Below are 26,355 nucleotides of genomic sequence, written 5' to 3'. Positions count from 1 at the left end.
TCTGCGCCGCGCCCGTGATCTACAGCGTGACTCGACAGGAAGTGCTCACACCTTAAATGATTTTCTTGCTCCAGCGCCTCACCTGGTGCCGGCAGAGGACGAGCAGAGGGCCGTAAGTCAGCCGGCGCAGTGAGAGACATCAGACTGTTGCTTGTGTCCACGCTCGATGGACGTGCTGTCCTCTGTCCTCTGTCCGTAATCTATGTGCGGTGTATTTTCCTCTTGACCAACAGGACACGTGATGAGGTCAAATAAACCGTGAAGGAACACAAACTAAACCACGACATCTGACGTCACGCACATGAACATTCAGCGTTGTGCAGTTCAACAGTGACGCAGTCTGATAAAATAATCAATAAGTGATAATAAATGACTGAGAGTTCAATATGAGATCAATACGCATTTAGCTCTGATCTCATATGAAAGTGTAAAAGGTTGATGATGATTGGTCTCATTTTCAGCATCTTACAGATGCATAAAAATGTCCTTTATCCAACATAACGTTACCCTTACCTCGTCAGGACGGACATGTTAGCTTAGAATAGGATGACCTGCTGTCTTATATTAAATTTATCATGTTGTTTCTTTCAGTAAAACGTTGAAATCAGCTCATCAGTCTCGTTTCCTGCTGAGTGAACAGGTCAGAATCTGCTCTGTAGGTTTGGACTTTTCGTGTCAGCTCTGTCTGTGAAACACAGCGTTGTGATAAATAATTCACAGTAATTCATTTATGTAGATTATAATCACGGCGTTATCAAGCTGCTCGTCCTGGCAGCCGTAGCTCGAGCACACAGCAGCAGTTAAACTGATCATTACTTATGTTATTGATAAGTCCTGAGCTGAGCTCTTTGTCCTCATTCCTGCATCAAATTGAACTCGTCAGCTTTACAATAACGTACAGTTGAAGTTTCCAAGAAAACGCGTGGCTCAATTTAAGTCCAACGAGGATTTCAGCAGCGCTTGTGTTTGCTTCAGTGATGAAGCTGTCAATACTCAATGTTTTATTCATCCTCTGCTGTTCTGCGTGGCAGACGGAGCTCAATGCTCAGTTTTCTGCTTGTCCAGCGCGAGCCGCTGAAACATAACGACGGTTCATCAGCAGCACAGGTGATGTGTTTCAGGTGTGTGAGTACTAACAGTGTGTACTGTTTGTGTGTGTGTGAGGAGTGCACTCACTGTACAGTGGCAGAGGTTCACACCCTGGAGACAAGACAAGAGGGACACATCAGAGACGCAGAGGACAGGAGAGGACGATTAAGATACACACAGGATACACTGTGTGTGTGTGTGTGAGTGTGTGTCCTTGATTTCACAGACGACTGACTGGGAAGCAGGTGACGGAGTCGAGGTCTCAACATTCAGCAGCTGTGGACACACACACACACACACACACACACACACACACACACACACACACACACACACACACACACACACACACAAAAACAGCCAAAACCAGACGTCTGAGGCCGAGGCCAGAGTAGATCAAGCTCTGTGTGTGTGTGTGTGTGTGTGTGTGTGTGTGTGTGTGTGTGTGTGTGTGTGTGTGTGTGTGTGTGTGTGTGTGTGTGTGTGTCCTCCTGGACGTGAGGACATTCTGGCTGGTCCTCACCTTCACAGACTTGGGTTTAAGGTCTGATTGGAATCGGGTTCAGGTTTGGGTCAGGTGTTTAACTTTGATGGTTCAGGTAAGAGGCTCACAAGGATAGAAGTACAAACGTGTTTGTGTGTGTGTGTGTGTGTGTGTGTGTGTGTGTGTGTGTTCATGTGTGCAATGCTAGATGCATCTGAAAGTGCTGTTCCTGGTTCAGCCTGCGGGCAGGGTCGGTGTCAGTCAGGGTTGTCCCATGCAGTGAGGGAGACTGCTGGAGAGACACGGTCGACTGGACAAGCCGGCCACCACCTGGACAGACACACAAACACACACACACACACAAAGAGAAAGAAAGATGGAGCCATCAGCAGACAGTTGCTGGGTGTTAAGCCAACAACAGACAATGCTGTTGATCATCCAAATTTTAATATTAGTGCACATGGTGGGAGGTGAAGAGCTGGAGAGTGTGAATGAGATGAGATGAGATCATTTCAGCACTGCTTTGGTCCACTGAACTGCTGTGTGTGCGTGCGTGTGTGTGTGTGTGCGTGTGTGTGTGCGTGCGTGTGTGCCTGAGTGAGCTGGCATTTAAAAGGCAGTACAGTATGCTGAGGAAAGACACCAGCGTAAGACCCTTTATCGAGCAAGGTGGAGGGTGGAGGCGGGCGATGTGAGCGTCCAGCCGTAGTTTGCATCCTATCACAGGGTCACACGTTCATGGACTGCTCATGGACACATGGACATGGCTCATGGACACATGGACACATGGCTCATGGACTCATGGACGTGTCTCATGTTGGAGTATCCTGCAACAGAAAATGTGGAAACAATAGCGACGAAGGCAAACTGAAGTCAGTCAGCTCTCACCAGCGTTCCTTTAATGTGAGCAGACAGTTTCCGTTTTAACGCGCTGACACCTCTGACGTCAATCTCTCTCAGAAGCCGTTCCTAATTTTTTGGCAGGAACGCGGTCGAGGTCTGTCCACCGACAGCTTCAATCCCCCGACGACAGCCATGGAAAAGCAGCATCTCCGCTCAGCTCAAACAAACGGCCGTGCAGTCGACGGACGCACAGACTGTGAGACATCAGCCGTCAGCGGCAGAGCGAGCTGAATGAGGTGGCGTCATGGCGTCAGGCTGAGAGTGGATTAGAGCACCAGGATTGTAGCTGCGGGCCTGTGCTGCTGGTGACTCATCTGACCTGATTGTGAGCAGCAGCAGCAGCTACAGAGGCGGAACAGCACACATCTATCACCTACCTGTCACCATATGTGGGATGTATGCTTTCACATACGCTTCGCTTTTTAACACTGATTAACATTAAATGCAAAGCTCTGTTTCCTTTGTCGGGCTTTACATAATGGCCGTCACCCTGCAGCTCACTGGTATATTTAGCGTTGATTTTACGTGTTTTGAACTGGAAGTGTGGCTGCACAGTTTGTATCCAGCTGAAGATAAGTTGATACCTGTATATTTGAACAGCTTGATTAGCAACACTTACATTGTTAGCATTAAACAGCATTTAGCCTTAGCCGCTGGCTCATGTAGCTGTAGTAGCATCCAGATTTAAGGAGTCTGCGCAGATATGAATCGATGATCAGGCAGTGAGCAGTGACCTCGGCGTCTTCTGTCCAGTTAAAGGACGACAGCGGAGCTAAAATCCTCTGCTGAGACGAGCAGCTGCAGCACACAGCGCAGGTTGTTGTTAGCTAGCTGTCCCTTTTAGCAAGTTAGCTAACTGACATCATGAATATTGTTTATTTCAGGCTGATGTTGCTCCGTGACCAGTTTTACGAACTGGTATCGTCACTGGTGGTGAAGAGGTGTGTGATTCAGGGACCTCAGACATCAGGACAGTCCCTGCACTGGTTTTACTGGTGTGGTTTCTGTGGTTTCCAGGTGCCTTTACTGGCTCCTGCCCAGTGAATGAGCTGAAAGCAAAACCAGACTTTAGCAGCGTTCAGGGTCTGATCTTTGCTACACTCGTCTTTGAACATGTAGGCTTATGTCACATGAATGTGTGAATGTTCATCGTGATGAAGGAGCACCGTGTGCAGAATTTTCACCTGGTCTCATCTCGGCCTTCGTGTCCTTTTTGTCCCTTATTGAGCAGAACTTCTCTCTTTTCCTCACATCAGATCTGTCTTTTGTCTGAGCCGAGGTCTAACGCTGACCCTCACCCCTTCCTCTCAGCGCCGCAGTCTGCAGACGTTATACTGTCAGTCATGAGAGCACGAACGCTGCAGCTGAACGGTGATAATCAGGGTGTGCTGGAGCGCCGCGGCCATCGATGGACCGCGGTGGGGGGGGGCTGTCGGCTCTGCAGATGAGGTGTGACGCACAGCCGAGGAGCATGCTCAGAGTTTCTGACTCGATGCGTTGTGTTTAGAAAGGTGCGGTTTGTGTAATTATGATGATGTTTAAATCCAGACAGGCTGAAGTTTGGGTGCCATGTTTTAACCGATGGGAGCTTTAATTGTCTTAATGGCTCCGATCAGCTCCATCGTCATCTCTCTGTGGCGAGTGGCGCCCCCCCCGCTCGTCCGACCGCACCAGACCGCCAACCTGCCGGCCGCCCCTCCTTCACCCAGTCCCCGCTTTCAGCTCGTGCGTCACCAGCCGAGCCAGAATGGCTGCCTTCGAATTAGAAATATGTTCAGCCACTTATCTCCTCGGTTTTTCCGCCCCCCCCCACCTCCGTCACCTTTTTCAACCTCCTCCCTTTTTATAGAAGCAGCTGTGTCTAGTTACCATGGCAACCTTTGCGATAAGCCTCGCCAATCAGACGTGCATACGTGTGTGTGGATGTGTGTGTGTTTGCTGTTTAAACCCCCTCTCCTCACCTGTCTGCGCAGTGTGTAATTACAGTCCACCCCCTCACTTCTATATATACTCCAGCCCTCAGCAGGCACCTGTGGAGGCTCTCACACAGGCTGAAGGACAGAGACTCCTCTTCCTCCAGCCTGCTGCCCGGGCAGTTAAAACTTTCCCCACACTTCCTGACGAGCTGCTCGAGGGTACAGACGCTGCCTGACTCCTAATGCCGTGAAAAATCCCAAAAAAGACCCGCAGCGGCTCTCCAGCCGCCACAACACGCAGCCGGAGCCGCCGTGGAGCTGCAACATGCTGCTTTTGACTTTCCTGGTGCTCGTCTCTTATTGACTGCGGCCATCAGGGTTCAGTTTGGATTGACTGTGCGTCAAGACTCAAGAATCAAAGCTGTTCACACACTGCAGATAAAATGTGCGGCTGGCACGTCTTGACATTCAGCTGTATAGTGTACATGTACCACAAGGGGTCAGTGGGCCTGTCAGCCAGCTTTCAGGGCATCACTGCTCCACTGAAGGAACAAAACCTGTTCAGTGCTGCAGAACAACATTCAAATGAGAAGATAATGAGAGGCTAAAGGGCCAAAACATGTCTTTTTCCACAGACTGAATATGAAGATGGACGATGAGTCAGCAGCCAAAATATCATGAATGCAGGAGCCGCCGTCCTGTGCCGACGGCGCCATTCAGAGCCAGGAACTATCGAGTAGTTCTCAGGGGGTGGAGCTGCATCTCAGCTGTCAATCATGACATCACAACATCGGCTTATCTTGCAGTGCGCTCGCCAAACTTAGCCAGTTTCTCCTTTGGAAAGCAGAAATAAGCAACAGCCCGGCCAATGGCAAACCAGCACTGCTGTGTGGCATTTACCTGAGAGACAGGAGACGTCTGTCTGAACACTGGAAGGAACCAGATTGTCCAGCGTTTTGTCTTCCAGCGTCCTCGTCCACCCGCTCTGCTGCCGCCGCCTTGGCGTCGGTGTCGCAGTCTGATGTTGATGTCTGCAGAGTCAGAGCAGACCGAGCACATTAACGCCGGGGATGTAAACACAGCTGACAACAGCAGGAAGTCCCAGGAGAGACATGTCAGCGTCTCCAGGACAGGCGGGAACACCTCCAGATGCATTGTCAGCGGCGGCCCTCGTCTCCCATCATGCTTAGCGCTGGGCTGAGTGTTTGTCCATGCGACGGCGGGGTAGGAGGGGTCTGCAGGTGTGACCAGCCCCCCCACAGACGCTCGTACGGCTTCTCAACACTTGAGCACATTCACACAGAAGTGAATTCAGAGATGAAATAATTAACAAATACTGTTGTTGTTGGCCCGGCCGCTTGGTGTGACCGCTGCAGCGCTTTGCATTGTGGGACGCAGGAGGTGAGGCACACTGGTTCGATGCTCTGGATAAAACATGTGGGTGTTTCAGTCGAACTGCAGGTTCTGCTTCGGTCGTCATGCAGCTCAAACACAGCCGATGATCTGTGCAGTCAGGTCGTTCGGGGTCGTTCACGACCTTCACGACCTTCACGCCTGTTCAGAAACGGCCAAACTCGAAGCCTCAATGCAGGTTTGAGGAGTTTTAAGCTGCAAAAACATGCATCAGACCTGAAGAAGAAATCAGTGCAGCTCAGCCTCCAGTTCGTTGTCTCGTGTTGAAATAGAAGAAAATTTATGATTTCTTTGCAAAGCATTAAGTTTTCATGCTGTTCAGATAAACAGACCCTGAGCTCGGGCCGCCTGTGTGGCTCCAGTGTTAACATTACGTTACAGCTGCTCTCGTTCTTGCTGGAGGGGACGCAGCACTCGGCCTCCAGCTACCACAAACGCTGCTCTGCTCTGCTTTAATGCCATGTACTGCCAGCAAATGCATCAGCATATTTGTGCTTGTGCCACTGTTGCTCATAATCAAAGTTTTGCAAATATTGCACGCTGCCCGGGTGGATAAACTGTGCCCACACACATCTTCTCCTCTGCCGCCGTGGCTCCGGTCCCACACCAACACAAATTCAGAGAGCGTGCAGACTGACCGGTGAGACGATGATCTGCGTCCACACGTCCCACGTGGGTCTGCAGCAGAATCTCTTCTCTCCGGGGCCGTCGGTCAGCTCCGTCCGTCTGTTCGCATCAGGCGTCACCTCCAGTTAAACGTCTGCGGCGGCGTGCCTGCGTTCTGCGTGGGTTTCCTCCCGCGGTCCAAAGACATGCAGGTTACTTGTCGACCCCACCTGTCACCTGATCAGCTCGTGGCCCCCCCGACCCTCCACAGGATCGATGTGACCGTCGCAGCGTCTCTCCTTCATACATAAACTCACCACAGACAGTTTTCTGCTCACTGAGAGTTGTTCTGTGCTTTGACCACAGTCACAGTTTTCTGTGTGAGCGTCTTTCACTTTAAGTCCAAATATTGTTCCCAGAATGCCGCAGCCGTCCCCGTCCAACCAGCCACGTGCCTCGCAGGGAAGAGGAGGAGGAGGAGGAAGGTGCGCTCAGCGGCGCTCTGCTCAGTGGAGGACAGATAATGCCTCCTCATCAGTTTTATCTGGGCTCGGCTGTGGCACCTGTCATCTGTTTCCAGGAGCCGCCGTGTTTTTATCTGGCAGCCTGTAGAGGAGGAGGGAGATTAGGCGCCAGCTCCATTGTTAGCCACAGCGCTCTGAGACATGTCCTCTGTGTCCTGTGGCTGCAGAGCAGGACGTTTGTCCTCCTGGACTGTTGACAGAAACTGTAAATGAGCAGCGTTTCATCCTGCTTCCATGAGTCTCATGTTGTCTTTGCTGCAGCTGGAACATCAGTAGAATCTCCTCTTTGTGTCTTCAGCTGAATAGAAACAGCTTCAAACGATGAGGCTGCTCATCTGTTTGTCTTATTGCCAACAGTCCCATGAAAACACCAGATCGGACAGACGGTGAGACGCAGTCAGCGAAGCGAAGCCGGACATCTTTCACTTCTCACAAGCCGTCCACTCACAGAGCCACACTGTCGCTCTGGACGCTGTGGATCATCATGAGCCGTCCAGCTGCTCAAAATACTCACCGGTGCACCAAAATGTGACTCATCTGCGGATAAAAGTAGTCCTCGTCACTGTTTACTCACCTGAGGAACGTGTGCTGGGGTCGTTGAGATAAACAGATGCTTTTCATTTCTGTCTGCTCGGGAAGTTTATTTTGGTTAATGTTCGTGTGCTTAGCTCGATAATCTGCTTCCTCTGAGACGTGTAGCTGCGTCCATTCGCTGAGAGACTGCTTGGACAGCAGAACAGTCGTCAGAGTGATAATGAAGACATGCGTCCACGATGGGGACGAGCGTCAGCTGCAGCATGTCGACCATAAGAGAAAGAAATGACCTGAGATGTCAGGACGCTCAGTCTGTTCGTCTGTCTGCTCCATCTGTGTGTGTGTGTGTGTGTGTGTGTGTGTGTGTGTGTGTGTGTGAGTGTACAACAGTCCCAGCTGATCAGAATCAAACGTTCTGTGTTGTTCTGTCTCAGACCGCTGAACTCGTCCAGCAGCGCGGGCGTCCCTCTGTCTTCACAGATGGACAAATGGAGGCTGCAGCAGCATCGTGTGCGGCGTCTTGACCTGCCGCTCGTAGGTCACGGGGAGTCGTGCGGCCTGAGCGATCTCTCTGTGGTTTCTTTGACGATTACACAACAAGCACACAAAGAAAACACTTTGCTTCGAGCTACTTTTTCCTTTCTTTCATTCAGGGAGGCTAATTAGTCGACCCCGAGCTTCAAGGAAGACGCCGTTGATGCAAAGCGAGGCTCGTCACATGTCGTTTCATCTCCACAGCCAACGACAGCTAGTAAGAGCCTGAGGCGCCTCCTCCTGCAGATGACTGGCGCTTCGTATAGCCAACACGAGGACGTGCTGCTTCACTGGGTAATCACACAATGTACAGGACTGGACCACGTGAGTCACCTGAGCAGCAAAGGAAGGTCAAAAATAACATCATTTTTAACATTTTCGATGGATGAGGAGTTATTAATGCTGCTGCTGCTCCGGCTGGACGTGGAGTCGTTCAGCTGAAGGACATTCTTCAACGAGGGAGGACATAATAAAGGAGACATGGATGGTACCAGGCAGACAGCGGATCAGCTGCATAGCAGTGGTCCCTGGGGTAGCGTGTGCTGTATGTGGTGAATAAGGGAGGACCCAGAATTGACCCCTGGGGAGCCCACAAAGAGGAGGTGAACCAGTCCAGAACCTCTGATGCAACATGTTTTTAGACGCTGTGGTCCAGTGTGTCTGACTGAGCTGAGGACAAGAGGAACTAAAAGCTCGACCCCAGTCTCAGAGAAGGAGCACACTTACCCTCAACAGAGGATCCAGAGAGGGAGGTGAACTGTGGCATGTTTGAAATTAGAGAGTTGGAGTTGTTAATAAAGGCCGAAGCATCCGGAGCAGCCGTCTGAAGCACCTGGAGAGGATCTGACTGCACAGCGTCTGAAGGTGTCAGTTATCACCCACCTCTGCAGCGTCGCACCTTTCAGCTCACTCTGCTTTTCTGACCTGCGAACGCTGTTTTTAGACACGGCAGACGTTTGTTTTCCAGCTGGTGGAGCGAGTGGAGCCTGTTTCACAGCTGAAGGAGTAAATATTGGACTTCCTGTCATCAGGTAGCCAGAAACAGCAGCAATAAATGCTAATGTTGTTTCGTGTCAACAGCCAAACGTTTGCTGACACGTCTGCCGCCTTCATTAAGTGATGATGTCCAAACGTGTTCACAGCTCGCCGCCAGCATTTAGACAGAATCAGTGCTTTTTAACGCGGCTTTAAAATCCACGTTAGCTGCTGATAAGTCACCTGCAGCGGAGGTAGAACAAAACGGACAGACTGATGGAGGCCGTTTCTAATTCTTCCAATCCTCGGCGAAGCAGCACGCAGCCAACCGCGGCATGCTGGGAGGACTGTGGGGAAAACATGAAAGGCCGAACGGCGGCGCGAGGAGATTACAGGCTAACAGAGCGTGGGCGTGAGCGTGGGCAGGCCTGTGTGAGGGCAGTCAGACACGGAGAAGACCAGAAACAGAAAGCGTGATGTGTCAGCACACACTCCTCTTCCCTCCTCCATCTTCTTCATCCCGTTGCTGCCCCGTCAGCCTCGGCGTGGACCTCCTGAGAGCCTCACTTCTTCTCTTCAAACACCAAGAAAGCTGTCTTCTCCCTCTGCTCTGTGTCTGCTGAGGCTGAGGGACGGCAGGGAGGGATGAGGCTGGGAGAGGAGGAAGAGGAGGAACCACCTCTGAGGTATTCTCAGCTGGCGTTATCTGAAACACTTCAGGGTAATGAAGAGGTGTGTGTGTGTGTGTGTGTGTGTGTGTGTGTGTGTGTGTGTGTGTGTGTGAGGGATGTGAAATAGTGTGGTCTCTGTCTGAGAAAAAGCCTTTTAGAGGCTTTCGATTTGAAGGCTTCAGATCGGTGTTAGAGTTTAAAGTCTCGGCTCTCCTGCTGAGAATTGAGCACCTTCATGATGAGACGAGAGACACTGAGACACTTCACACGCCGTGAGTTTGAAACCCTCGTTCAGTTTTCTCCAGGACCTCACAAACTTGAGTCCCATTTTCAATCATGAGCACTCCAGAAAAGCAGTTTTGCCAGTTTTGCTTCCTGTGTTGGCACATAGTCCCTGATGAGTGCTAACCGTGTGCAACCATGACTGATATGAACTGATGCTGCTCGTTTAGATTAGCCCAGGTGGATTCACTTTGTATCATGGAGGCTGGAGGGAGGTGTGAGGATGTGTTTTGAGCTAAAATGCTAACACGTGCACAGTAACAATGCTAATGCATGCTGATGTTGAGCAGGTCACTAGCTTAGTTTAGCGTGTTAGCATGGGAGTGTTTGCTGATTAGTTTAGTTTTGCAGATGTTTGCTCGTGAATCAAAGTGTTGGACAAATTGGATTTTTATGATGGAAAACCTTCAGTGATGCCGCAGCGTCTCAGCTCTGTTCCAGATGTAAGCACCTCATTTAAAATCCCGCTGACGTTTGTGACGAAACAGAAATCCAGTCTTTCTCTGCGGCACGTCGTGTGGTGTGCTTCATATGTTCAGGGCAGGTTTCAGAGTAAGCCCAGGGCTCTCAGCACTGATATGTAATACCAGCAGCATAGACAGGAAGTAGAATGAGTTTGATGGATATGGATGAAACAAAGTGAGTAAGTACAGACTTGTACCTGCAGGTGGCACTAATGTAAACATCAGGTGACCAAAATAACCTGGATTCATCCTCTGAGGAGCGTTAATGTCTGCGCAAGATGTCATGGAGCTAGCACGGCTAGCAGGCGACGCTGCTGACAAAGGCCAGCCTGAAAGCAGGACGCTGCAGCTGTCCTCTGTCCTCTGTCCTCTGTCCTCTGTCCTCTGTCCTCTGCTCGCTGGGACTCGCCCACTCTTACCTGCCTGCTTCCAGTCAGTATTTCAGCTGTAAAACTTGGCATCCGCAGACTGGAGGTCTGCCAAACAGCAGAGCAGCTGTCAGCAGCGCGTCTCTGTAACTGCTTTCAGGTCTTACAGCAGGCTTACATCGCCTCCGTTTCATCACGCCCGCTTCCCTCACAGAGCTTCACCTTTAACTCTGCTCCGTCCACAGTCATTAAACCACAGCCAGGATCTCAGAGATGAAATGTCAGCGTGATCTACGAGGACCTGCGGCGGCGCTATCAGCAGGCGGGCAGGTGGCCGTTTGACCGGCCGCTGCTTCGTTTGTAATCAGCTGGCTCAAAGAGAGCCACGGCGGGCTGGAAGCGACCAGAGATGGCCTGTGATGAAGATCTGCACGCTGTTTGCTCTCTGCGTCCGAGGCTGACAGTGCAGCTCTTCAGGATCGTCTGCAGTGAGTCAGCACATCTGTGAAAAAGATGCTTCATGTTCACGCTGAACCGACCCGTGAGGACGTCTGTCCCCCGGTCGTCCATCACTCTTTGACGGTCGTCTTAAAACACCCCCCGGACAGAAGCCATGTTCCTTCCAGGCTGCGAGCGGCGAGCAGGCCGCCTGCCGTCCCGTGTTAGAGACAAACCTGAGGACAGACACGAAACACAGGCGCTGCGTGTTTTCAGTCCAGATAATAAAAGCATTGTTTCAGTTTGTGCTTTGGCTCAGCTGCTTCTTCTTCTTCTTCTTCTTCTTCTTCTTCTTCTTCTGTGCTTGAAGCTGCTCTAGAGGAGATTTAAGTAAAATAAAGCTTTGTCTGACCAGTGGAGCGCAGACTGGACCATTTCCACTGATGGAGATGCCAGATTCGGCCCATTTGCCCAGTTTATAGTCTGGTGTCAGGTACGTTCCTGTGATCAATCAGGAGAGCGACGTACACAGACCCCTCAGAGGCCTCCATCCAGACGTTGAACACCAGCGTCCCGCAGGCTGCTGACTCAGCATTTCAACCATGAGGTTGAAATATATTACTTGTTCTTCTTCTTTCATTTTAAAAGCTGCGAGCCGACCACAGAGCTGTTTTCACCTCTCGGGCTTCCTGTTGACGGTTTGCTGAACGCAGGCTGGATGACTTGGGGGGGGGGGGGGGGGGGGACTTTCATGCAGGCTGTGTGAAATGAAAGTGGGATGAAGTTATTTCTCCTGAAACAGCAGTTTTTACACAGTCATTCTCGTCTTTAGTTCCTCGGAGAAAGTGGAAAATAAAACTGTTTACGAGTTGCTTTTCTTTTCATGGCTGTTGAGGACGGGGGGGGGGGGGGGACCATGAAGGCATCAGCTGACAGGAAGTGTTAGTTTCATCATCAAACAGCTTGAAGCCTCCTTCATCGCAGCTGTCTGATGACAACATGTGTAACTTTGTGAAGCGGGCGGTGCCAAACGGCCATGTCTCCCATCGTGGCGTCGTGTGTCATCACGTCTCGCTGTTTGAAGCAAACGTCCCGTGCAGCGCTTCATACAAACGCTGCTCTGTGTTTACAGCCTCGCTGTCCTCATTCTGCGTCTCTGAGCCTGCTCCATCAGGAGGAACAGGACGCTGTACTCGCATGCATTGTGAATGGTCCCGACCCTTCGGTAACGTTTCTGCACTGTCTCCTCGGCGCTGCTGAACGTCACGTGTTTTCTCCAGTTTGACTGTGACAGGATCACCTGTGCATCCTGCCGTCAGCTCATCTCAGCGTGTTGTTAACGTGTCTTAAAGATCAGCTTTGTGTCGGCCGAGGAGACGTAGCTCGTGACCTGTTTGTGTTTTGCTAATCGACTGGTGTCTGTAAACTGGTCTCCTGTTAATCCCAGTGAACTGGATCGGTCTGGTCTGAGCCGAGCCGAGCCGTCTGACGAACATCTTCCCTCTCTGTGCTCTGCTGAGGCTGAACTGGCTTTGGTCTGGCTCAGAGACACCATCAGCTGATGTCGGCTGACTTTACTTTTCTTGTTTCTGGCTTTAATGAGTCAGAGCACAAAAAAAACATCATCGTCTGAAGCAAAGCTCATATTTGCTGATTGGTCCGACTTCCAGCTGCCAGATATGAAAGCGCTGGTGCTTTGATTGAAGCAGATTTACTGCTGCGTTATTCAGCCGGAGAGCAACAGAGCTGTAATTTGTCAGAGCCTGCAGCGATCATTGCCCACATAGAATAAATGCAATCAGCAGCCACAGCAGAGACAGACTACAGCGATGTGTGCAGGTGCATTATGGGAAATTCTAATGAGATGACAGCGTGTTCTCAGAGGGCAAACAGCCTTCCCTCACTGGACGTTTCCTCTCCCTGTAACTGTACACAGACGTTTGTTTTAAGGCTCAGAGAGCATGAATGTAACATCACATAACATCAGCGTTTCGGTTACTCGACTCAAACACGCAGAGAATCTGGCAGGAAATCCCGAAATCCTGAGATTAATCCCTGCTGTTGATCTTCAGGCTGAGTACGCCGCCGTACACGGCGTCTTGGCAAGAAACCACAGTCCTTCAGAGACCAGAAAGACCCTCCGTCTGCTTCCCGGCAGCCGGGACTCTGACGGAAAATCCAGATGAGGCGCTCGACCAAGTTTGGTCCAATCAGAGCACACGAAGGCGAAGGTGTGATCGTACCTGTGTGGAGGGCAGCAGCTGGAAATCAGCCATGAGTGGTCCAGGCTGGGTTATCTGTCATCCACACACACACACACACACACACACACACACACACTCTTCTGTGGCCTAAGAGGAGCAGCTGTTGACAGACAGGAAAGCTTCGGCTGAAAGCCCTCTTCTTCACTGTCTTTGTCTGTGTTCTCACAGCTCTCCACTCCTGCACTGACATTTTCTGAGATCAAGGTAGCGACACACACACACGCACACACGCACACACACACACACACACACACACACACACACACACACACACACACACACACACACATTAATCCTGCTCTTCCTCCCTCTCCATCCTCCGCCCTCCTCAGTGATTAAAGCACGCAGAGCGGACTGGATGCAGGTTTCCTCTGCAGCAGAGCACCTGAAAACGAACATGAGACACCTGACAGAGGACACGTCCACTCAGCCGTCCTTCAGACTCACGACGCCTCATCGTAAACTCACATTAACTGAACGTGATCAGAGCTGCGGACATGTCTCAGTCTGCATGCTGACTTTGCTTTCTGGTGCAGAATCAGGCAAACTGTCTCTTTGTTTATGTTTACTTGTGTTTGTTTACGTCCGACAGTCTGTGCATCAGCTGTGAGCTTTAACCGTCCGAGCTGACGTCCTCACGTCTGTGTCTCCGCCGTCCAGACGAGCGATGAGACGCCTCAGCACAGTTCCAGAAAGCCTCATTTCAGCCGGCGGTCACGCTGCCTTTGTGAGGGATTGAAGCTTCCACTCCGTCCTGTCTGTCCAGCACAGGGACAGACGTGTTGTCCATAATTCAGATACACACATCTCTCTCTGAGACACACACACACACACACATCGGATGGCTGTGTTTTCCTCAGAGAGCAGACGACGAATCCTCTGTTTCCTCCGTCCTGTCCTGCAGGACGAGAAGACAAAGACAAAGGACAGAGTGTCTGCGTCCGTCCCTCTTTCCAGTGCATTAATCAGATGGAGCTTGTCATCTGCAGGTTCACGGTGTTGGATCGTCTTACTGGTCCTCCATGTGCTGATTTTTGCTGCTTTTACTCGACCGTCCTTAAGTTCAACTGACGAATGAATGGTGTCTTTGAGGACGTCTGCAGCCTTTCGCTTCACCTGGTCACTGAACTCTGGAGTCAGTCCGGAGTGAGTTTTTGGGAAAAGAGCGAGAGCGAGCCAGCGGATCAGATAACAGGATGACTGGAAGGGAGAAAAAACCAGCAGTAGTGAAGTTAACTGAGTGGAGTTTGAGGCAGAAAGACGTCCTGACGCTGTCACAGCGGTCAGCATCTGCAGTAAATACAGATATGAATACAGAAATCTGCAACTGCTTGTCGTAGACGAGAGTTATGATATGAGAAGATTGATGGTTTTTAACATTAAAATCAACACTTTTCAAATGATTTTCTGTGCCGCTGAATGTCGACGTTGGACGTGAAAAGTGAAGCGCGTCGTCCAACGTGAACGTCGGTCCAGCTGGACCGATTCTGGGCTCGCTGACGTCTTTTCTTTGAGTGTTGTCTCAGATGTTTCTGTGGCACCAAAGGCTGAATGAAGTCAGTCAGGAAAGAAGGAAAGCTGATGGTTTTCCAGCCGCCTTCAATAGAGCTCAGAGTCCAGAGAGAGAGAGGGATGAACCCTCAGTCCACCTTAATAAACCTGAGCAAAGGCCTGACACTGCCAAGACCTGTGAAGATGAAAGGAGACAGACAATAGGCTGTAATCAACTCAGGGCGTCCACACACACACACACACACACACACACACACACACACACACACACACACTCACACACACACACACACACACACACTCACACACACACTCAGGGCCCAGATCTGAGATCTGAAAGGTAGAAAAGTAGAAAAGACGTTGTCTTTGTTCTCGTGGCTCGAGGACTCGTCGCTTCAGTCCTGCTGCAGATGAATGTGACCGTTATGATGACGTTTATGTTGTTTGAACTCAGATCAGCTCCTCCTCCTCCTCCTCCTCCTCATCATCATCATCACTCTTCTCAGCACGTGAAATGAAGCTGGTTGTCTGCAGATGACGTCTCGTCGTGACCTGCAGATGGAGGGCAGGAAGTGATTTTCTGCACAGGAAACATGAACACACTCATTTCCTGCTCAGATCGATCAAACCAAGAAACCTCGAGGAGCTTTTATTGAGCTCCAAAAGTTTTTGTTCATAAAGGTGAAAAATGCAAGAAATTGACGGAAAACCTGGAAACAAACATCTTGTAAACGTCTCGTGGTTTCATCTGAACTCGCCCAGTAAGATCTGTCCTTCATCTCGTCCATCGCAGTTTTCGCTTCCTGCCCTCCGTCTGATTTAACGTCACGTGACTGTTAAAAGATGATCTGTGAAGATAACCGATGCTGGACCTGAACAGCTGGAGGCGCACCGTCAGGATGACCTGCAGTGACGCTCGAAACGTCTTCACGGGTTCGACTTGACGGAAGCCGAACATCGTTTTTTGTGAACTGGTCAGCTTTTAGATTTTGGCCGTCCAGTTTCAGACGTTTAGGTGGAATTTCTTTAAAGGCTGTTTATCAGGATGGGCTTTGTTGGCAGAGTGTGTGCACATCAAGGAATGTGACTAAACACTGAGCTCAATGTGCTCACATAGGACGAAGACAGACAGCTCAATGAGGACAAAAAGACAAAAGGACCGGACGCTTTATTCCTAAAGACGAGGCTGAAATAGATCTTTTTTTCTGGCTGTTAACAGAATTTTCTGATTTATGAACTCCAGTTCTGTTGATCCAGTTTCCAGATTTCTGTTCTTGAAATTCAACAATAATGAATTAATGATCGTTTTTAATATCAGTGATCAGCAGACGAAGTTTGACTGCGACATCTGTTCGTTATAATCTTTACTTTTCATTTTCAGCATCGAGAGCAGTGTGTGCGTGTGTCTGAAAATAGAAAATAATTGAAGGTGTTTTGAAGACGATTTGTCTGAAAATGTGTTTGCTGATAAATTCCAGCGTTATGCAACAGAAGCAGCTTTGTGTGTGTTAAAGAGGCAGAAGAACAATGAAACGCACTCCGAGCTTAAAGCGCACTAACGGCTGCAGATGGTGCTTATTATTCAATTAGAGACGTCTCTGCTGCGAGGTTACGTAACACACACACACACACACACACACACACACACACACACACACACACACACACACACACACACACACACTCTGTGGAGGCCATATGCCTTCAGCTTGCATGTGTTTTGGCAGCAGTGGCCTGAATAACTGGTTAAATATCAAGCGCAGCAGAGTTGTGCTTTTCTTGCCAGCAGCTCGTGAAGTGGAAATGCTCCCGTGGCAGAGCGGGATTCACGTTCACGCTCACGTTCACGTTCACGTGAAGGCTCGTCGTCCCACCTGCGCTCGCCATCATGTCCTCCTACGATCTGCTGCTGACGCTCATGTTGCGTCACTGCAGATTCAGAGTTTGAACTGCTGCTCCGTGATGGCGATGGCGTGCTGCTCTGTGTCGCCCGCTCCGACCTCACCGCAGACGCCAGATTGAAACTCTGGTGGATCACGAGAGGTGACGATTGGCTGAATTTGCCTCATTGGTAAAAGCTTGAGTTTACCCGCCGTCGCTCTGCAGGTGGATTCTGGCCTGATGTGACAGCGCTTTCATTCATTCGACGTGCCGTCGGTGTGCAGAAGGATTATGATTGGTTACCTAATGCAAACAAAGGGTTTCTTGTCACGCTGAGGACAGTGTTGAGGGACGCTCACACTGGACACACTTTGAATGAGCAGTTTGGACAGCTCATAGTTTGGGGACAACGTCCTCACCTGAGCGTCCAATGGAAAACGTGTGCATGGTCAGTTAGCCTGTTGTAGTTTAGCCTCTGCTGTGAGTTCATGGTGGGACAGTTTCTGGATGTGAGGGGACGTCCACCTGGAGGACCAAAGACCTTCAGGCGTCTCTGTCTCTTTATTCAGCGGTGAATAAAAAAGCTACAGGAGGCGTTTGCATTGAAAGTTTTCCCAAAAACAGACCAGAGGACGTGTCCAGCGTGCAGCGACGCTCCGTTTGGTCTTCTGTCCTCGTCAGGGGACAGACCAGCCTCCGACAAGCGAGTCACGGCTTTCAAACCTGCGGTTCGTCCGTTCGACCCTGAAGAAGCTCCTCCGCCGATCGCATGGCGAGCTCTCGGTCGAGGCCAAACTGCGTTTTGCTCATCGGCTCAAACCGTCTCAGCCGCCCCGGCGCTCACACCGCCGCCGAACATCCCATAATTAGCTGGCGGATTAAGGTGCACCTTCCAGTTTAGCAGATCACAGCCAGCGCTCTAATTAAAGTAATTAAGCCTCCTATCACTCTCTCTGCTTCGTTAAACTCACTCCCAGCAAACGCATCAAAACCAGGCTGTGGAAATGAGATGGCACGCTGCCTCCGTCTGCGTCTTTATTTAGAAATATGAAACTGGGGGGGCGGCTGGGGGGTGGGGGACGTGGGGGTGCAGTGATGATGCAGCATATCACAGATCCTGATAACTAATATTGGTTTAATGAGGATATTTCTGCTGTTTGTTCAGTCTGAGTTCAGGCAGAGTGCAGTGTGGACATTTCTCTATGTCCACACTGTGCTGGACTCCAGTTTGAACGTCTTTTTTCTCCACGTCCAATATTCTTTGAACCGTCTGTGTTGAAGCCGAAGATGAAGAATCATGAAAGCAGAAACGTCTGCTGCCACCGTCTTCCCTCCAATTAAACCTCCAATTAGACGATGATTACGTGATAATGAGCGTAAGCAGGTAACGATAATTACTCCTTAATGCAGCTCAGGAGGCCGTGTGGCATGATGGGACAGCAGGACCATCAGTGGACAGACGTGATGGGACAATGGGACCATCAGTGGACAGACATGAAGGGACAGCAGGACGATCAGTGGACAGACATGATGGGACAACGGGACTATCAGTGGACAGACATGAAGGGACAGCAGGACGATTGGTGGACAGACATGATGGGACAACGGGACCATCAGTGGACAGACATGATGATGGGACAGCAGGACAGGAGGACACTGTGACAAATCCATCTCAACTCAGCGTTCCGTTCTGAGCGTTCAGCTGCTTCTCACTCAGTGGGGAATGTAATGAAGTACATTTACTCAAGTACTGCACTCAAGTACAAATGTGAGGTACTTTTCTTGAGTACTTAGGAGAGCCTGAAGCTTCACCTCAGCAGAGCAGTGAAGTGAAGTTACTGAAGCCGCTTCCTCGACCCTCTCGCCCCTCTGCGACAGCCGCCTCTCGGCCAGTGATCGATAGTCGCTGCAGCAATTAAACGTTGCGTCTCCTCGCCGCCCTTCTTCCACGCCGTTAACGATTTTATCCCCGAGCGTGCGGAGATCGATGGCCTGCTTCCAAAACACGGACGCTGGTATCTGCAGGCATTTCTTCTGCTTCTCTCTGTGGACTCAGCGTGAAGACAAGCTGAAGGTCATGGACAAACTGTTTGTGACGGCGTGCTGCAGACTGACTCCAGGTCAGCGTGATGATGTCCTCACCGAGGTTTTGTCACTGTAAAGCAAGTCTGACGTTTCAGGAAATAGTCTGATCCGCTGTTCCTCTGTGGCTGCACGCTGACGTCTGAACACCTGATTTCATTGGCTTTCAGCAGAGACTGATGAACTCACTGCTTACTCTCCCTGATCTTCACTTTCCTTTGCTTTAGTTCTGATTGGCTCGTAAAGTTCGGTCCATGAGGCTCTGCTGGGTTTCAGAAGCCAATAATCACTTCTTTTATCCCCACACGCTTGTTTTGTGGAGTTTTTCTCTGCAGTGGCTTCACTTTGCGCTCCCCCTGAGGAGGATGAGGTTTGTGTTTTCAGTGTTTCTGTGCAGTTATTCTGGTGGAAAGATCACATCCTTCAGATTTGGAGTAAATCACAGCCTGATGCTGCAGCGCGGAGACACAGTGTCAATGTCTTTGTCCTCCTGGATTTGGAAAGGGAGCAACAAATCAGCAAGATGCCAAACCAGACGAGCATCTTCCAGAAATATCGCCGATCTCTGGCAGCGTTCCAGCAAAAAGACGTCTAAAAATAGCCGTCATCAGCGATTTAGAGTGACAGAATTTGAGATTTGAGTGAAGATGAAGCGGCATGTTTGTCTCTGATCACCGCAGAGTCTCGTCTTTTATTAGCAAATTAAGAGCGTTCGAGTTTCCTCCGTCTGCTCGCTGCTGCTGTTCAGATCAAACCTTTGGGTTTTTACGTGACAGCAGCCAAAAAATGTGCAGATAAGACGTGAAGAGGCAGAGTCTGAAGTGTTAACACGTCTGCGTTTGTGTCTCGAGTCCTTCACGTCTTATTGAGTCTTTTTTGTCTTTCTCGTCCTTCAGTTTGAGTTTACCTGAAATAAGCCGAGAACACTTCAGCCTGTTTCTGATGAACATCAAGTTCTTTCATTCATATTTTTAAGAATCAGGTGACCTCCTCTTTGTCGCAGACGTCGCTCACAAAATACATGAAACGCGACAGATTTCAGATGTGATGTAATGAGTGAAAGGCTGGTTCAGCTTCTCCTCCGTCTCCCAGTTTGACTTCAGCTGGTGAATGCATTCACTGACATTAACTTTCATTGGCTGTATTTCGAGCTTCGGTTTGTTTATTCAACCTGTTTTTTGAAGGAAGAGCAAACGTCAGGAGGGAAATGCAGAACATTCCCAGCGCTCGTCCTCGCTAACGAGTCCTGGATCCAAACACAAGGTGGAAAAAGGGTCACAGGAGGGAGTTTATACCTGTGAAGGCTCTGCATGAGTCGCATGAGGCTGAGGAAGAGCAATCGAAGGTGAAAAGTTGAATAAAAGTGAGCAGAAAGAACAAAACATCCATATTTTGCGTCTGTCAGCGGACTCATATTTCACAGAGCAGCGTGCAGGGACTCAGACTTTCTCCCGGCTGACGGGTGAATTTGTGGCATTCTGCCGTCGTCTCATCGATCCGCCTGGTATCGCTGTCATTTATGCAAACTCCTCCAAGGACATGAGCCGATCGACCTGAGGAGATGAGAAAAGATGGCTGCCACCACGCAGGCGCTCACATTCCCTTTCCTGTCACCGATTGTCATGATCCAGCGCTATCATCATCCCGCCTTAAGTCTGGACTTCCTTTAAGGCCGTGCACCGCCTTAAGTCTGTGAGGAACGATCAGATGAGGGTTAGTCTGCCCCAAAAGTCACTAAATGCTGTAGAATTAGCATAAACCAGAGTTTATGCACCTTAATTCCTCCGTTGACGAGTTAAATTCAGATATTGACCCAAAATATTGGCTGATGTCTGCGACCCCTTTTGGCTCTTCGCTGGCTTCAAGATCAATATCTGTTGATCCCTCATGATGATGACAAAATTGGCAGCCTTCGTCTCTCAGGCAGCTATTGTCATTTTCACACACACACACACACACACACACACACACACACACACACACACACACACACACACACACACACACACACACACACACACAGACAGACACACCATTTGTCAGGCAAATTACACTGATGAGTTTGGACTCGGGTGCAGCTCCTCTGCGGCGGCGTGCTGACGCCTCTCAGACGTGATGGAGATTTTAGCTCCTCTGACTGTTAACGTCGCCTCCTGAGCGACGAGCGGCTGAATAATTCAGACGTGTGGAGCAGAAGAAGAAGACTGACTTTCCTCGGCTTATGTAGCTGCTTGCAGTTTGTTTCTGATCTTGGACATTTGGTTCCTCGTTTGCCAACATGAAAAGGTGGAGAGAGAGATTGTGAAACCCAGTGGAACAAACTGGTTCCAGTGTGAATGAAGTGCTCCACTTCAACACGTCGTATCATTAGCTGTGCTAGCTGTGCTAGCTGTGCGGCTACGTGGATGGAAATGCTTCAGCTCTCCATGGATTTCCATGAAAGTTTGCACAGACGTTCATGCTCCTCAGAGGATGAATCTGTGACGTTTCCTGCCCCCTTATTAACTGTCAGGAGTGATTCCTAAACATCTCCTTTAGCGCCATCATCAGGTCAAAGTTGTAATTTGTTCAATACTTTTGAACTAATGAGAAGCCCGTCAGCCTCAGGTTAAATTAGCCTGTTAGCATGCTAACATGGAGTGAAGATGATAAACTAAGACAGAGAGCATATGAAACATTATACCAGCTAAATGTCAGTGTGTTAGCTTTAGCACTGTGAGAATGTTAGCATGATGATGTTAGCATTTAGCTCGCTGTGCCTTAGCCTCACAGAGCCGTTAGCATGGCTGTGGACCCGCTGCAAACAGCTAAGTCTTGCTTTACAATAATGCAGAGATAATATTAAATGAAGGAGAAGGAAAAGATAAAAAGAAAACATGTTTGGCTTGAATTAAAAAAGACAACCGTTCATTGTGGAGCCACAGAAATGGCCGTTAAGGAGGCGGTGACATCCAGCCGCTGGCGTGGTGAGCGCCTCCTGACGATGGCGTGCGTTGGTTTCCGGCCGTCAGCAGAGTAAATCCTTTCACCTCTCAGCGAGGCACGAAGAGTCCGTGGCGGTGTTTCACAGACGGCCTTCGTCCTCCTGTCCTCGCTCCTCTTCTCTCCTTTCCTAATTCTGCTGATGGACTGCGGTCCAGAGTAAACAAAGGCTCTTTAGCGCCATCGTGCAGCTCGGCGTTCTGAATTATTGACTCGCTCTTCAGAGCTCTGTTGCTCCGGCAGCGGGAGCAGAGTCTGGTGTGTTTTCATGTGGAAATGTAAAACCCGTCTCCGTCCTCTGAGCCGCCTGTGAGCAGGGATCACTGCGCTGTCAGATTACAGCTCTCTGGATGGCTGCGTGTATTTTTGGGAGGGATTTAAAGGTCAATCTCATGCACAACAGTTTGCCTGTGTTATTTTTATCCTCAGCGATACAGGGCATCAGCCCATTTCTGCCTCAGAACTGTGGGCGCCACCGACGCCTCTAAGCTAATGCTGGAAGCATCAGGCGTGCAGCTGCAGCGGATGCAGCGTGCAGCTGCATGTGCAGCTCATCCATTTATCATCCATAACACGGCAGTAATTTGCATTCCTCTGCCTGCTTCTTGTCTTCACTGCGTTTGATCTGTAAGATGATTAGAAAGAACGTAAAGAATCATTTAGTGAAAGTGTGATGAGGTTTTGGCGCTTTGCCTCGATGCAGCGTCGACGCCGGCTCCTCCTCAGAGACGACGTTCGCCAGCAGCAGTGAAAATGTGAACATGTTTGCACGAGGAAGGGATGCGAGCAATCAGTCGACTCACATCCAGTAACGATGAAACGCTGCCGCGCTCGCTCGCCGGCGCCGGACGTCGGTTGAACGTGCACAGTGATGACATACAGACAGTGTTTAACCTCATAGATTCAGTTTGGCTCATTTTGGGTGTTTAAACTTTCGTTTGAAAGGGAAACTGGTCGTGAGGAACGTCCCACTTTGCACAAATGTCACCATTTGTTAAATAAGACAAGTGTTCTGGCACATTGGATTATATAAATATATATATTGCTTCTTTCTCTATATGCTTCTTCTCTATATAGCTTCTTTAATCACCAAATGTTGCACAAACAGAGAACAAAACACGTAAATGGAGCACAGCAGTCTGAGCACAGTGTTGGCTGAGCTGGAGCTGTGGGAGCTGTGGGAGCTGTGGGAGCTGTGGGAGCTGTGGGAGGTGCAGGCGGCCTCCCATCACTTTTAATACCGTCATAACTCCCGATTACGAGCGTGTCTAACGGCTTTCTTTCCTCCTCCCTCTGCTGCAGGTTATCTATGCACTGAACACGAAAAACGATGAGCACGAGGCGGCCATCGCCACGCTGAAGGAGGCGCACGAAGAGGAGGTGCAGCAGATTCTGTCTGAGACCCGGGAGAAGATCCTGCAGGTTGGTGCTCGTCAGCGAGACGCTGTCAGCGAGACGCTGGCATCTGACTTTTAAAGGAGGTGGATGCTCTGAGTTGTGTCTGCTCTGCTTTGATGGGAAGTGTCAGACACGTCGAGTTTGTCCTTGAGGGTCCGTCGACGTCCGTCTGTCCTCAGCGTGTAGATGAAGGGAGCTGACAGTGAATGAAAACTCATTTAAATAAGAAATGCAATCAGTGAATGAGTGAATGCATATTACAGTTTGACTTCTGGAGTGAATCACACCTCACGAGCTCTGATTACCTGTGGATGGTCGAACAGGTGAATGAAGCTCTGCACACGAGGACGCCAGCGGGCTTTGATTCCCATTGATTATTGATTTAAGGTCACATTTAAACAGTTGAAGGGACTCTGGACGCACTGCGCTCAGTGAGAGACACATGCAGGTCAGTCGGTCAACAGGAGACGTCTCGCTGTATGTCCGTCCATCACGTCCTGTTTACCTGCTGCTCACCTAGACACGGCGGCCGAGATCAAACCAAACACAGCTCATCAAGATTCAAGATTCAGTCCGCTGAGGATTAATCACTTAGGCCTGATGTCATCATGAGGCGCGAACAGTACATGTACACATCAATAGTACATATACACACATCAATAGTACATGTACACACACATCAACAATACATGTACACATCAATAGTACATGTACACACACATCAACAGTACATGTACACATCAATAGTACATGTACACACATTAACAGTACATGTACACACATTAACAGTACATGTACACACATTAACAGTACATGTACACATCAACATGCTGCCTGCAGGGAAGCTTTAATATTGTGCAGTAAATGAACTGAATGGACCTGTTTCATCTTTTATTGGCATCAAGGCCAAACTGAAAATCTAAAATCACGTCAGCTCGTCTGCTCAAAACTTTAAATCTGTTAATGTGTCATTAATGTGTGTTTTTGGATGAATTCATCATTTAATTTCGTTGCGTTGTTCAACATTTTCTGCCTTTGTCCTTCAGTCTCAGTCGCGTCCTGTGATCGAGTGTTTTAATGCACCGCTCTAGACGCTCTCTGTCGTTAAACCTTTGTCTAACCGAGCTCTTCACGCTTGCTCCAGTACAAGAGTAAGATCAGCGATGAGATGGACCTGAAGAGGAGGATCCAGTCTCTGGAGGAGTCCATGGAGCTCCACGAGAGGATGAAGAGGCAGGCGCTGGCCGAGTTCGAGAGCTACCGTCAGAGAGTGGAGGACATGCAGCTCTGCACCGAGGCTCAGGTAGACGGGGGGCTGCGTGTGTGTGTGTGTGTGTGTGTGCGTGTGTGTGTGCGTGCGTGCGTGCGTGCGTGCGTGCGTGCGTGCGTGCGTGCGTGCGTGCGTGCGTGCGTGCGTGCGTGCGTGCGTGCGTGTGTGTCAGCTGTGCCCGGCATGATGCTGCAGTCACAGCTGCAGGTAATCAGTGCTAATATCTGTGTCTGTGTCCTGCTGTGAGGCTGGAGAGTCTCTGCTGTCCGTCAGCGTCACGCTGTGAGTCTGGACCTTTGTCCCGTTGTGTTTTCTAGCATCAGAGCTCCTTCAGGCCCCGTTCTCACTTTTCATGTGTCTCCAATCCGTCCGAATTCAACGTCACGTGACCTCAGAGTCAGTCTCTGTCCGCTGCCTCTGCAGCTCGTCTGTCCTGAACTTTCAGCTTCAGTATCAGAAAGTTCTCCCGTCATTTGACTCCAGAGCTGCTTTAAAGTCTGAATCTTTCCAGCTGGTGTTCAGGTACGAATTGCAGCTCGTCGTCAGCGCGAGTCAGCGATTGTGTGATTACCTGCTGCCTTTCATTTACAAAGCTGCCTGCTTTGAAAATGAAATGCTCGTTTCAGACTGTGCCGCCAAATTAAATGAGAGGTGTGAAGGAGTACGTGGAGATGTGAGAGATGTTTATCATTCGCCTCAACGCCTTCATGAGGGAAGTTAAAGACCACTGATTGAATATCCGTTGATTGGAGCCAGAATGCTGTGACGTTGGCGTACTGGTCTGATGGTGTGTTTGCTGGTTTCCAGGGCTCATTTAGAGCCAGAGGGTCAGATTCCCCGAGCCGGTGCATCTCCAGCTGTGGTGTGAGAAACCTACAGTTCTGTAATTCAACCCTCAGCCTTTCACTCCTCTGGTCCTTGGCAGCACACGCAGCGGGTGGTGTCCATGTCGAGGGAGGTGGAGGAGATGCGGCGGTCCTTCGAGGAGAAGCTGCGTACGTTCAGCCAGGCCCAGAACCAGTTCGAGCAGGAGAAGAGGGCCGCTCTGGAGGAGCTGAAGGCCCAGCACAGACAGGAGATCCAGGAGCTCCTGCGCAGCCACCAGAGTCAGAACGCCAACTACAGCAAAGACCAGGAGAAACTGGGCCAGCTCCATAAAGCCGAGGTAAGCGCTGCAGGAGCCGAGCAGCTCCTGAAGGCAGCACGCTGAGCGACTGCAGGGGAAAGTGGGACAGCAGTATTATTACGTTATTAACCGTTTGTGCACGAGCCGGTGAGTCCTGAGCCGCTCACGCTCACAGCTTTCACCTCTCCACACTGACAGGTGGACTCTCTGACGGAGCGGGTGGAGGAGCTCAAACAGGACAAGAAGAGGCTGGTGGAGGAGTACGAGGCCAAGCTCAGCAAGGTACAGGACTGCAGCACACACTGCAGACACGCTGCTGTTTGAGTCTCAGCTCATGTGGCTTCATTAAGACGTGACGGTGCAGTAAAAGACCGAGTTGATTATGTATTCGGTGAAAGCAGAACCTCAGACCTCCAGCTTCACCTCCTGCTCCTGTTTTCTGATTGAAGGAGCTTCAGTGAAGCTCTGAACATTGAACATCTTACCTGGAGCTCCTTTAGATTGTCTGACATCACAATTAGAAACACACACAGTAAAACAGACCCTGCCGAGTGTTTTAAGGGGAAAGATGATTCATAAAGATTGAGAACTGTGTTCGTTGGCTCTCATGTTGACCTCGCTGTGATCTGCAGATTCATG

General features: G+C 50.0%; 1 protein-coding gene across 2 annotated transcripts in view; it reads left to right on the top strand.

Moving 5' to 3' along the window:
* The window catches only part of fam184ab (family with sequence similarity 184 member Ab), an 87,673-nt gene that overhangs the window by 14,503 nt on the left and 46,815 nt on the right, over positions 1-26,355 (top strand). For both annotated transcript variants that reach the window (XM_070988002.1, XM_070988001.1), the window contains exons 2-5: positions 23,225-23,344; positions 24,465-24,623; positions 25,516-25,755; positions 25,915-25,998. In XM_070988002.1, the coding sequence (XP_070844103.1) occupies positions 23,225-23,344; positions 24,465-24,623; positions 25,516-25,755; positions 25,915-25,998 (603 nt within the window). The remainder of the gene's footprint in view (positions 1-23,224; positions 23,345-24,464; positions 24,624-25,515; positions 25,756-25,914; positions 25,999-26,355) is intronic.

Source organism: Chaetodon trifascialis, chromosome 19, assembly GCF_039877785.1.
Source record: "Chaetodon trifascialis isolate fChaTrf1 chromosome 19, fChaTrf1.hap1, whole genome shotgun sequence".
Classification (NCBI taxonomy): domain Eukaryota; kingdom Metazoa; phylum Chordata; class Actinopteri; order Chaetodontiformes; family Chaetodontidae; genus Chaetodon; species Chaetodon trifascialis.
Note: the sequence above shows the minus strand (reverse complement) of the source record. Positions and strands in the feature narration are given on the sequence as shown.